Source organism: Desmodus rotundus, chromosome 1 (assembly GCF_022682495.2).
Source record: "Desmodus rotundus isolate HL8 chromosome 1, HLdesRot8A.1, whole genome shotgun sequence".
NCBI lineage: Eukaryota > Metazoa > Chordata > Mammalia > Chiroptera > Phyllostomidae > Desmodus > Desmodus rotundus.
This window is the reverse complement of record NC_071387.1, coordinates 108,015,353-108,028,465: the sequence shown is the minus strand read 5'-3', so window position 1 is coordinate 108,028,465 and position 13,113 is coordinate 108,015,353. Positions and strand designations below refer to the sequence as shown.

The following is a 13,113-nucleotide window of genomic DNA, read 5'->3' as shown; positions in this document are numbered from 1 at the left end:
ATATCCATTGTGGGGAAAACACATGTTAGGTAAACTTTTGTTTAAGCATGAGTTACACCGCTGTTGGTCATGAGTTCAATGTCAATAAGTCAACAACAAATGTTAAATGAGGTGTCATAAACAAGGTTATATATTGACGGGCTGACAAAAATGCTGCGACCAGCGGCTCGCAGGAACCCAGCCCTGCACTTCCCCGGGAGCAGTGGTTCACTCTCACAGCAGTTTGTAGAACACAGAGACCACAAATAGCGAGAACTGGCTGCGTATTTACAAAGAATTTGCAGTATGGAAGAACGGCAGTCTTTCATGAAAACAGCGGGTCGGAGCACGGTTAGAACACAGGAGTACACACCTGCACACACACCTGCCACTCCTCAAAAAGGAGCCAGATTATCAACCATGAAAAAGAGTTGGGAGTTACAAGTGATTTTTTTCATCTAATGCTGCATTTTTCATTTTTTTCTAAGATAAATAGCAAAAAGAACTCAGAGTCCTGGATGGGTCCGGGGGCACCGATCCTTCCTGACATCATACTAATTGGTACAAGCCCCCAGCCAACAGTGTCATTCTCAGAGCAGAGCCCCTCCATGCGGGCGAGACCACGGCACCAAGCATGGCGTGGGGCAACCGCGACTCCCGGGCTGGAGCTCAGGGTGAGAGTGCAGACATGACAGCTCTCTGAAACACCAGAGTAAACCATAAAGAGAGGAGAAAAACACAGTCATAGCAACAAGGATCATACATAAGAGAGACTTCGCACTGCCACCAAACCGCCAATGACTTTGAGCAACTCAACAATCTTTGAGATGCTTTAATTTGAAAAAAGAAAATTGGCGTGGTGCTTACTACTATATGCCAGACTAAGCACTTCAAAAGTATATGATATTTAAGCAGCTTAAATACTATATAATATTAATTACTCAATATTATCCTCAAATATTAAAACTGGCAAACAGTGACCGAGGAAGCACCCATATGTCTCCAAAAGTGTACAAAGTAAAGGTGGTATGGAAATGAAGTTTAACAAATCCTGATTCTTACAGTCTCTCATGCTCTTTAACCCTTGACAACTTCACACTCTGTGATGTCAAGACTAAACCTGCCCTTCAATCCTAGCAGGTGCCCTCCTAGCTTTAAAAAAGAATAAAATGCTGAATAAAATTCAATCCCAGGCAACCTGGCTTCTGAATACTGACCTGTACCGAGGTCCAGGGTCTGGGAGCACGTGGTCCTCAGGGCCTGTCCCATTCTCGAGGCTTCCGAGGGGGGCATCTGTGAACAGAGAAATCACAGAGAGAAGAAAGTCAGGTTTCTGCTTTCATTTCCTTTTCTCCACGAGACAAGGACACAGTGCAGACATTGGCTAATCTGCTAAACAAGTTGACTTAGAAATCTTTTCCTCATCGGTACACTGGACTTTGATCTGCTACCGGTTTCTTTTTTTTTTTGGCCATAATCTCAGATTTTGCATCAGTCACTGATAAAAGGTCCTAGCCTTTTTTACTTAGCCACCTGGAATTACCCATGAAGTCCACAACCAGGGCCAACCTCAGAATCAGGGAAAAACAAATCAGCTGTTAGACGAAACAGCTCCTGCCTGTAGTGGCTCAAGATGGACAGGAGAGGGCAGCACAATCTAATCGCTGACAGTGTCTGCTCAGGTCAAAACAAAGTGCCGATTTCTAAAGAGCCACTTGCCTGCATTCAGTGCCATGTGGGAAAGGCATCTGTAAGAAGTGAGGCCACAGATAGTCTCCAGACACAGTAGACAAGAGGCACTAAAGGTTTTCATAAATGTACTAGCTGCTGTTCGAGACTCTTTCCAGGAAAAGTTACAAATCTTATTACGTCCGCTAGGCTAGATGGTAACATTGAAGTCAGTTTCACTCACAACGTTTGCTCGCTGGAGAAACTTCTGGCATGTCAATGTCCACCACAGAGCCAGGCCTGGGTGGGAACCGGGGGCAGAGATGGAAGGGAACACATCTGGCATCCCTGAGCCTCCCATCACAGCCTCCTCGGGGTCGCCCTTCAGTTTACACTAGCTTCATCCTGCTCAGGACTGCCCCGCGCTCACGGGTTTGAAGTAAGAGAACTCTAGAGGAAAATGGTTTTTCACCTTTTCCTCATCCCGCTGTCACCAAGCTATTTCACTTGCTCCTACCTCTTTCAAGACGTGTAGAGAGAAGAAAGAGAATGTCTGCTTGGCCGCCTCCCCTTCCTTGCTCCCTGGTGTTATGGCTGGTTTAAGAATGAGGGCTCTGCCTGGGTACAAGCCCTGCTCCCAACTTTAACTCAACAAGTTACCTACACTCTTTGTGCCTCCGTTTCCTCCTCTATGAAATGGGATGACACTCCTGCCTACCATATAACATTTAAACAATGGCTACCACATAATAAAATTGCGATACGTGTAAAACTCAGTGGGAATACTCAACGAGCAAGTGCTAGCACCAGTGCATTCTATAAAGGCTCTCATCTTCCCAGTCAACTGAATTGTTTTCAAAGGACCCCAAGGAACACTCCCCTGGGTCCCCCTCCCACCTTCCTGCGGCCCATGACAACTTCGAGTAAGCACTCATCCTTGGAATGCTTTTGCAGGCTTCATAAGAATGATCTTCAGTCCCCTCCCCCACCATCTTTTCCTGATTCCTAAGCAGAGGTGTCCCTGAATCACAGCTCGGGGGCCTCTGTCCCCTGGTAACTCCAGCAAGGTCTTCGTTGCAGACTTCACCTCTGTGAAGATGACAACTCTCAAGCCCTCACCCCTGGCTAGGAGCTGAACCTTGAGTCCTAGTCCCACATTTCTAACTGCCCACAAGAAATCGCTGCTGGGATGTCCTACAGGGCCTACCAACTGATCATGACTTTCAAACCTTCAAAACCACTCCTCTTCTGTTATCACTTCCCACTGGGCTGTAACCTCAGAAAAGAGTGTCACTCACCATCCCTCCCATCACAGCGTGCTACGTGGTGCCCAAGACCTGCCAGTTCCACCTAGTTATCTCCCACTCCTTGGTTACAAGCCTTTTCACCCTAGTTCAAAGGCTTGTTACCTCCCGGGGTCTTCTGCAGCAGGTCACCTCGGTTCTGCCTTACCCTCTCTAATCTGACACACACACAGCTTTCAGACTATGCTCCGTGAAGCAAAGATGACAGGACTCCAACATACACATGGAATCCCCCAGCTGGGGTAAAGGCCAGCGTCACCCACCAGCTCCCAGAGACAATGCTGGCTTGGCCCAGAAGGATTTCCGTTCATAACACACAACCACCATCAGCTGCAGATGTAGTGGGCTGAGGCACTGGAGCCACAGAGCAGTCAGAGACGCAGGCTGTCTCACTCATCCGCACGGTCCCTTCTGATGCCGGGACTACTATTATCTTAATTTTATAAATGAGGAAACAGACCTCAAGGATTTAAGTTACTTGTCCAGGATCACACAGCTGAAGTGCAAGGATTTGAACCCCGGTCTGCCCAGGGGCAGAGCTGAGCCCTTGCCCACTTCAGTCTCTCTCATTCAGCTGGTCTGAAACATCTGCCTTTCCCTCTACAGGTCCCTGGCACTCCTGCTGCCATTCCTTTGTCCACACTGTATCCCCAACCAGATATCATTTTCCAACTGCCAGATGCCCACTCCCTACAGCAGGCCCACAGCCCCTCCTACTGCATCCATCCACTCACAGCTCAGCAAAGGCTTTCTGAACCCCAGCTGTGGGCCTGGCTCTGGCCAGAGTCAGGGTCACACTTGAATCAAGACAAACATCTTGATTCTCATGGACCTCAAAAACTAGTGGGGATTGGGGCACAGGTATTATCAAGTAATTACCCAAATACACCATCGCAAGCATAATCATAAAAACAGCACTGTAGACACAACAGATTCACAACAGCATGAAACATGAAGCCTGGCCCACCTGGGCAGTGCCGCACAGGAGCCTGTTCTAAGGCAGCAACACGGGCCACCACCAGAAGGACCCGCTGAGGTAGGGTAAGCAAGGCAGGAGCCTGAGGACTGAAACAACAGCAGGCGTGGTGTGAGGAAGTGGAAGTGGAGTGGTGTGGCTGGGACACGGAGCAAAAGGGAAATGGGAGGAGATGAAGCTGCTGGAGCGAGCTGGGGCCTGGGCAGCCACAGTGAGGATTCTGGTTTTTATCCTAGGATTATTTTATCCTACCTGGATTTTGGAACAGGGGAATAAGGCAATCTGATTTATGTTCTAAAAAAGCACTCTGGCTGCTGAAAGAAGAATGGATGGGGCCGGGGCCAGGAATAGAAGGGCTGTTGGGAAGCTCCGCTGCTATAGTCCAGGCAAAAGATGGGCTGTTAGAACAGGGTGGTGAAAGCATTCAAGGTACACACTTCGCCCATTCATTCCTTTCTCCTTTACATCAGGTGATTCAAATGGTGTTCCCTGTCTCCTTCTCACTGCAAAACTCCAGGAGGGGCTCACCTTTGCACGCCCAGAGCCTGGAACAGTGCTGATGCAAAACAGCATCACCCACTAAATGAGCAAAGAAACCCAGGAGTCCTAAGTAGCACATGGCCTACGTAACAGGGGTAGAAACCATGCAGGCCCTGCAGCCACCAGTTTCCTGACATTCCAAACAGTAAAATTAGCCCCTGGGAGCAAAGCTCTCAAATCAACCATCTCAGGTCAAAACAATGCTGCCACAGACCCTCCTCACCCTCAACAAGCAACTCCTGAGACCCGATGTCAGGAGAAGCTGAAGACCTGATGGGAGGGGCGGGGCCGAGCACCTGGGGTTTCCAATGAACGGCACCCACTGGACACTGCCTCTGCACTCGCCCAGCCCAACAGCAAAAGCAGGCCCCGCAGTGAGGGCTGGGGCAGCACAGGTTTCCCACGTGCAGTGAGGAGTCACAGGGGCTTTATTTGCCCCACTTGTCATTCTCAGGTGAAAAGAACTTTGGGGCGCTCTTTCCCTTCTAGCCTCAAAGAAACATAGGTAGGTAAAGATGCTTTGCTCTGTTGCAGGTACTATACACTCCCTAGGAATGACAGTGTCCAATCCTTCACCTGGTTCTCAGGGACGCATGTGACCCTGGCACGGCATCTCCCTTAGATAAGCCCCTCCCTAACCCAAGAAATTCAGCCCAAAGCACAGCCCTGATCCACAGAACAGCCTCTCCCAACATTCAGAAGGATAATGATTCTGTGTTCAGGGTTCCGTTCTCTGCTGCTTTCTCCCTCCCTCGATGTGGCTACCAAAACACCCATCCTTCCCCGCTGTGTCCCTCTCCCCCCTTTTTATCCTCCTCCCTTCCTCCTTCTTTCTCTAAATATCCCAAAGGCAGTGACAGCAAAGGCACTAACATTTTCTAAGATGATGGGAAAGTCTCCGAAGGTAGGAGCCTTCTGTGTGCAAAGTCACCACTAACTACACATAATGGCTCCCGGGCCAGAGAGAACAGGCGAACACACTCCATCGGGAGTGTCAATCCGAAGGAACACTAGTCAGAAATGGAGGGAAAGAAAAGGAGTCTGAGGGAGAATTCTTGGTTGTGCCCAGTGCTGCCCAGGGGAGGATCCCCCTGCAGGCAGGCCGGGCCTGGCACCACCTGGGCCATGTGCCTGCTGTGGAAATGGGGCATCAGGCCAGGAGGCACTTGATGGAGTTTGGTATTCCAATCAGGTAACAGACTCTCCCAGCTCTGATTCTAGTGTCTTCAAGCAGCCCTAGAATAATCTTTCCCCCAATGCCATGTTCCTACTGACATTTGCCCCTCAGGCTACCACAAGCTTCCAAGACACCTGACAGCTTTGTTATTGTAGTAAAATTAAAAGTTGGCAGACTGGCTCCTACCAGCATCTCTGGCAAGTGTAATCAGATAAGCTGGACCTTGGGTCCCACCAGTAGTGACAAGATGGAGCCTCTGGGTCTGCGAGGACAACAGCCAGAGGTGGCACTGCGGAAAATCTGCCAAGGGGATGTCTTCTCCTGAGGATCCTCAAGGATCCTGGAAACTGGCCAAAAACTACTTCCCCTGGAGACCCTGATCCACAGAAAGCCCAGAGGGAGGAAGACTGTGGGGTTCTATAGGACTAAACCCCAATTTGAATGGCAAACAGCATTTTGGAGCAGCCAGCCATCCTCCCGCAGCGTCCGATGGTTAGAGAAGCCCAGTGAAGAGATGTAAAAGCCACTGGAGACCAAACAGACTGTCTAGTGCGCGCACCTAACATCCCAGTAATACTTCACAACCCAGGTGAAAGGTCCCTCCACTGGGGAGCAGGACCAGGTGAATGGGAACCTGGACCATGACTTGAAAGCCATGAACAAACCCTAGAAACTCTCCAGTGTCCTAGACTCACACAGGACAACCTGCTTGCTGCAAACCCTGACTCCCATCTCAGACATTCTGCCCACATCTGCACTGCCACTGAATGGGCAGTTGGCAAGGCAACCCAGGACAGTCCCCGGAGTGAAAGGAGGGAACAGTGCAGCCCGGCCTGCAGACATGAGCAAGGCCTGCCAGACTGCCCACCTCTCTTGGAGATTTCAACAGAGACCCAGAGAGAAGTGCTGGTTGGGATGGAAGGTCACAGGGCTGAGGCAATGGTGTTGGCACCTCAGCCAAGTACAGGCCAAAAGAGGAGGGAGTAAAAATGACAAGGGAACAAAGACAGGCCAGCAGATAGGAGATGGGGGCAGATCCCAGTACAGAAGTGTGGGGCACAGAATGAGAAAGAGGGCCGGACCTCGCCTGGCCAAGGGTCCTCTCCATTCTAGGTCCAGCTGCCAGGCCCACGGCTGCCCGCAGGATGCCCTGTCACATCACTGCGGCAACGTTAGCAGTGAGCTGTACCCTTTCCCACATGAACTTAGGGAATCTTCACCACAAATCTGAGAGGAGGGTGATAACAGAATGACTCCTCTTTCCTCCTAGGCTGTGGTCAAGAATGAACGAATGAGTTTATCCGGTCAGTCACCTTACAGCGGGGGTCCCCAACCTCCAGGCCACAGTACTGGTACTGGTCCAGGCCTGTTAGGAACCAGGCCACGTGGCACGAGGTGAGCTTGAATGTAATGTGCTTGAGTCATCCTGAAACCACCTGTGCCCCCCACCCCGTCCATAGAAAAACTGTCTTTCCAGGAAACCAGTCCCTGGTGCAGAAAAGGTTGTAGACCACTGCCTCACAGTCCTGGACTCACTTCAAGGGCTTGATAGGTGCTGGCCACATTATCGCTATCATCCACTTTCCAGAAGAGGAGACTAGCCTGGCAGAGCCGAGTCACTTAGCCACGCATGCGCATTAACCTCCATGTAAACCAGGAATCTGCTGCTCAAGAGCAGTAACCTACTCCAGTTCCCGCAACTTCCTAGAGCTGAGACTGATCTGACCCCCCCTCTAAACTGCTGCCAGTCAACAGCCCCGCCCCCCTCATCATACGAGCTAGTTTGAGTGGGTTTCTGCCCCTTGCACAGTGACGAGTTCAACAGTCTATCATCCGGTTCAGAATGTCAGCAGCTTCCTGAGCAGTTGGTGGGCCCTTGTCACAGTTTCTTAAACCTGGCCCTGGGAAGATAAGAAGGGGACTTGGTGGATAGGGGTCAGGGGAACCGAGGCCTTGCTGCCTTGGTGGTGCTGTGGGGAAGTGGCAGGCACTAAGTCAGTGTGGCACTGCACACCCGCTCTTCTGGGCGAGCTGGGCTTCTGCACGTGCCCCCACCAGCACCACTCCTGTGGCCTGCCCCAGCTAGAGAAGACAACAGCAAACCACACACAAGTTGCTCAACAGCAGGGAACATGTCAGAACTGCTTATCCACTCCATAGGCGGGTTTTAAGCAAGCTACTACTCCCTGACCCCAAGCACTTGGCTACAAAGAGTGCCAGGGCCTTTATAGCTATGGGTTCTGTGATCTCCCTTCTCCTAAAAGGCAAAAATAGTGGTCATCATTTGTGGTCAGCTTGTACACACCCAAGTTCAACAATCACTGGCAAGAAAAGAAACAGACTGGAGGGCTCACTGGTGACATGCCAGCTCATTCTGCCCAGCAGTCATTCAGGTGAGAGTACCTCAACATACCGAAGTCCACAGGAAAGGAAGCCAAACCCTCAGTCACTCTGAATCTCAACAATAATCCCTCCAGCTCTGAGCCCCAGGCCTCCTTGTTCCCACTCCCACCAGCAGAGCTGACCCAGACACACCTGCAGTTCTCAGAGCCAAAGCTCATACTGGAGGCAAAAAGCAGTCAGAAAACACCCACCTGCAGGGCTGAAGGAGCCCACTCCACTGACCGGAAAGAGGATGTCGGTGTCACCATGCAGCACCTGCAGCGGAGCCCAGCTGTGCATCTGGGAGAGGCAGGTGTTCCCGTCCAGAGGCCTATGGTGAAAGAATACAGCTGTGTGAAAGGGCAAAGGGCCCCTGCGGGCTCAGATCACCACAAGCAACCTCTGGGCCTCCCACAAGTTCTTTCTTGGAAACTAACCAGGCCATGAAGGGGCTGGGTATATCAGGAGATGCAGGCAGGAGGCAGGAGGATGGGGTCTGGAGCCAGGCCCCGGGCATTTGTTCTTTCAGCCACTGTATACTGAGTACCTACTACATGCCAGGCAGTGTGCAGCACGTATATTTTGAGCTGGCAAAAGAGCCAGCACACGGTGTTTATCCTACCCTCACAGAGCTTACAGTCTGTTGGGGGACACAGACATGAATCAAATAATCCCACTAGAAGGTATAAAATGGCAGCTCAGCTTTGTGGTTGGTCAGGAAGGTCACGGAAGGTTTCCTGGAAGAGGGTAAGTTTGGGGCGAGAGCTAAAGGAAGCACAAGAGTTACCTGAGTGAAGAGGCGGGACAAGAGGGATGGAATGGGAGGGAACAGCATGTGCACAGTGCTGAAGGAAAAAGCATGGTGTGTTCCAGGTTCTGAAACAATGGCAGTCACATGACCTTGGGCTGGCATCACTTGGCTTGACTGGTTCTCAAACCCTCTCAAGTAAAAGGACAGAATCAGACCAGATCACGTCTGGGTCCCTTCCAAGAAAGGAAGTCAGCTCAAATATTAACCAGGCTCATGTGATCTGTTATACTGTCACCATATCCACTAAGTATAAAACGAACCTGTATGGGCTTTGTAGTTAATACCAGGCTGGTTCATTTACATTTGTTTGAGAAAGTACTGGCCCACAGCAGCATTTGCCTCTGGGCAATTAGAAAACACTAATAAATAAATACCGGGACGTATTTGTGCAGTACTTTAGAGACTATAAAATCACTTTGTAACTCAGTTGTGAAGAACAAATCAGATCATCATCATACCTACTTAATAGAGGAAGGGAGGGAGGAGGAGAAGGAGGGAAAAGGGTGAGGGAAGTACATAGAAAAGGGAGGAAAGTGGGGAAGGAGGAAGGAAAGAAGAGAGGGGGGAAAACGCAGAGATTCTGGGACTTGTCCAAGATAGCATTAAGGACAGACCAAGGCTTCTGGAAGCTCAAGCACAGGTCTTCCACACCCAATGACAATGGGTCTCCTGGGTCCTGTCTACCATAACGTGATGCAAAGAGTTTTTCTTTCTTTCTTTAGAGCAGGAATCAACCAAACTTTTTGTAAAAAACCAGATTGCAAATATTTTAGGCTTTGTGGCCATACTTATTTTTCTTTCGGTTTTTTGTTTGTTTTTTAACAGCCAACCATTCCTAGCCTGAGGGGGGTTTGGCCCGCAGAAGTGGTTGGCCACCTCCTTTGTCAGAGACCATCATGCAGACATTCTGCTCTCAGCCTCCCCAGTTTTTGATCATACATCTGACACAGACCAAAAGTCCACGGAATTTTGCAAAATGTTTCTTTCATTTAATCCTGCAAGCAACACACACAATGGGATTCTCAGATGGCACTCTAGGGTGCAGAAGAGGAAGCCCAGTTCCTAGATGAACTTGGCTGCGCCCTAGAATCTACAGACCTGCTCTCACAGGGCTCCAATCCCACAGCTGGTGACAGGGGTGGTCAGGGCACCCTCAGGAGAAGGCAGCCAAGCCCCCAGTCCTTCCCCTGCCACTGCACTTGCTCCAGGGGGTGGGATTCTCTGCCGTTTCTGAGAGGAAACCCTGTCACTTCCCAGCAACATATGCAGGGTGCGAGGTGAAGCCAGGGACCAGCACTTGGTCCCTGGCTTCACCTCGCAAGTTGGGAGGCCAAGTGAAAGTGGCCAAGGGCCACCAACTCAAAAATAAGTTACACTGAAGTGAATGACTCCTGAGGCAGAGAGCAATTCAGAATATGGTGCCAACATCAGCTTAAAAACATAATAGCACCTGTTACTTTTCATTAGAAAAGTGAAACATGTTTAAAAAACCATGAAAATGTTAAAAAGAGGAGGGAAAAAAAAAAAACCCAAAGCCACATTACTCAAAGCACAATTGATTTAGACACTATTTCCTTAGTGTCTTTTTCCTTTCTTTCTTACACATACTTTTCTTTACAAGGTCATAATGAAACTAAATGTAGAATTTTATATTTGGTTTATCTCCTTCAATATTAATTCACAAGTTCATCTTCATACTACTTGTATACTCTTAAATTTCATTTAAGAGGTTTAAAATCCTAAACATTATGATTATTATCAAATATTAAGATCCTACAAGAGCCCTGGCTAGTGTGGCTCAGTGGACTGAGTGCCAGCCTGAGAACCAAATGGTTGCCGGTTCAATTCCCAGTCAGGGCACATGCCTGGGTAGTGGACCAGGTCACTGGATAGGGGCTCATGAGAGGCAACCACACATTGATGTTTCTCCCTTCCTCCCCCTCTCTGTAAAAATAAATAAATTAAGTAATTCTTTTTTAAGAAAAGATGTTAAGGCTTAGACAATGGAATATTCTGTCAACTGTCCCCCTGGGTTGCATATTTAGGTCAGCTCCAATGTTTTGCTTCTCTAAGGGCTTTGGTATCTAGATGCAGCAACCTTTATCCTGGGCTGCCCGCAGGGTAGGTCCCTCCTAGTATAATCACTAAATCAAGTAAGATAAATGTTTTTAAGGCTGCTGGCATTGTGTCAACCTGTTTTCCCAGAGGGCTGTCAACACTACCAGCTATCTGTGAGGATGCCCCTGTGCCCAGCCCTGCCACATCTTTCATTCCACTGTTAATGCCTACTGTGTGCACCAAGCCTGAGGACACCCTGAGAGCAAGCCACTCCCAGGGCACTAACCCAGGGTTCGCCTTTTTTTCCAGTTCTCACTTTAAATACTGGCAAATATGACAGGAGTATTATGGTATCTAGTTTCACTTTGCATTTGATTAATTGCTAGTAAGGTGCAACATTTTTCCATATATTTGTAATTCTTTCTGAACTACACCCCGCTTCCCTACTGGCGACATAGGACACATAGGAAATGACAGAAAAACTCCTTTCTATAATAAAGGTATTACCCTCTTTTAAAAAAAAAGACAAAAATCAAAGCCAACACTTGTAAATATTGAGGTAGGAGGGACAAGATTTTCCTCAGTTATCAAAGAAGTGGTTTAATTGCTAGCAAGCAGGCATAAAACCCAACTTTTGGCCAACAGAGCATCTTAAAAAATGATCACAGCATTGACGCTGCCAGAGGCCACGGCAGCCCACAGTGTGCTTCTCCCAGCCTGACCCGGCCACTTCCCCTCACAGACCTGGCTGGGCTGTGAAACTGCTAACCTTCCGGCCCCTCCAGGCTTCTAGACCTTTCATGTGAACATTATCTTAGAATCAAAATGAAAGTTTTACTCAAGAGGCCACTTCATCACTCCTCTGCTCTTTCCCCAAGATGCTCTGCAGAATGTTCGCTCCAGACCCCCCTTTACGCCCGGAGTGGACCATAGTCTGCAGGAGGTTCGGTGGCCTCAAAGGGCCAGGCCTCTGTAAAGGTCACCCTGTACTGTTTGGTGCTTCACACATCACAATGCTGGCAGCTACCTTGGCTTGCAAGGTGACCTCCCCTCCATACTCACATCAATGGCACCAGTCCCCTGGGAAAAGAAATAACTGTGTTTGAAGCCAATAAGAGCCCATGAAGTGAATCAACTTAGAGATGCGCTCACCTACAGAGACATAGAATGCAAGTGGCATTTCCTAAAAGGCCCTTATTAAAACTAAAGGCAAGTGTGAGGTTCATTTTAAGTGTCAACTTGGCTATGCCACAGTACCAGACATATGATAAAATGTTATTCTAGATGTCCCTGGAAAGGTATTTTTCAGATGAGATTAGCACTTAAATCAGTAGACTTTAAGCAAAGCAGACCACCCTCCACAGTTTGGGTGGCCCTCATTCAACCAGCTGCAGGCCTTAGTAGAGAAAGATTGAGGTTTCCCAAAGAAGAAATTCTGCCAGCAGATGGCTTTGCACTTGAACTGCAATTCTTCCCTGGGTCTCGGCCTGCCAGCCCACCCTGCAGATTCTGGACCTGCCAAACGTCCATGATCACATGAGCCAATTCCTTAAAATAAATCTCTCTAGATAAATACTCAGAGACACACACACACACTCTACTGGTTCTGCTCCTCCGGAGAACCCTGACTCACACAGCCTATCACAAGACCTGGATCCCAGGAAGAAAAACACTCACAGCCGTCAGCAAAACAAGCTGCAGGGAAGTGACTGTAACAAATGTCTGAGGAGAGGAAAAAAGCCTTACGCATGAAAATGCTTACTTCAGAGCAAGAAAACGAAGATGTCAACAACCTAAATACTAAGCAATGGGGGAATCTTTAGTAAATCATGACATATTGATCTGACTGTAAATCAAGCAATCAATATTCAGAGTTATGGAGAAACATGGAAAATATTTGAGAGTACAGGGGTGGGCAAAAGTATATTTATAGGTGTGAATACGCGAAACAGAGTTTATTCTTGTATTTTTACTTACTAATTATTATATTATTCCCATACTTACAACTGTAAACCTACTTTGCCCACCCCTGTATAAGCTATGGAACAAAGCATAATTTAACCTTAACCCCGGCTTTGCCCAATGTTTTGACAAACCTCAACTTTCTACAAATCCCATTCTTTCATCCATCAAGCAGGGGTAAAATCCACCAACCTAAGGATTAAGATAAGGTATATACATAGCTTGCAGCATCTGGCATACCCCAGATGATCAGTAA

At 48.6% G+C, this 13,113-nt stretch overlaps 1 protein-coding gene across 6 annotated transcripts in view; it reads right to left on the bottom strand.

Moving 5' to 3' along the window:
- The window catches only part of SNX29 (sorting nexin 29), a 611,689-nt gene that overhangs the window by 522,510 nt on the left and 76,066 nt on the right, over positions 1-13,113 (bottom strand). For all 6 annotated transcript variants that reach the window (XM_045204448.3, XM_024571345.3, XM_045204449.2 and 3 more), the window contains 2 exons: positions 8,239-8,357; positions 1,197-1,272 (listed from right to left, as the gene is read on the bottom strand). In XM_045204448.3, coding sequence (XP_045060383.2) covers positions 1,197-1,272; positions 8,239-8,357 — 195 coding nt within the window. The remainder of the gene's footprint in view (positions 1-1,196; positions 1,273-8,238; positions 8,358-13,113) is intronic.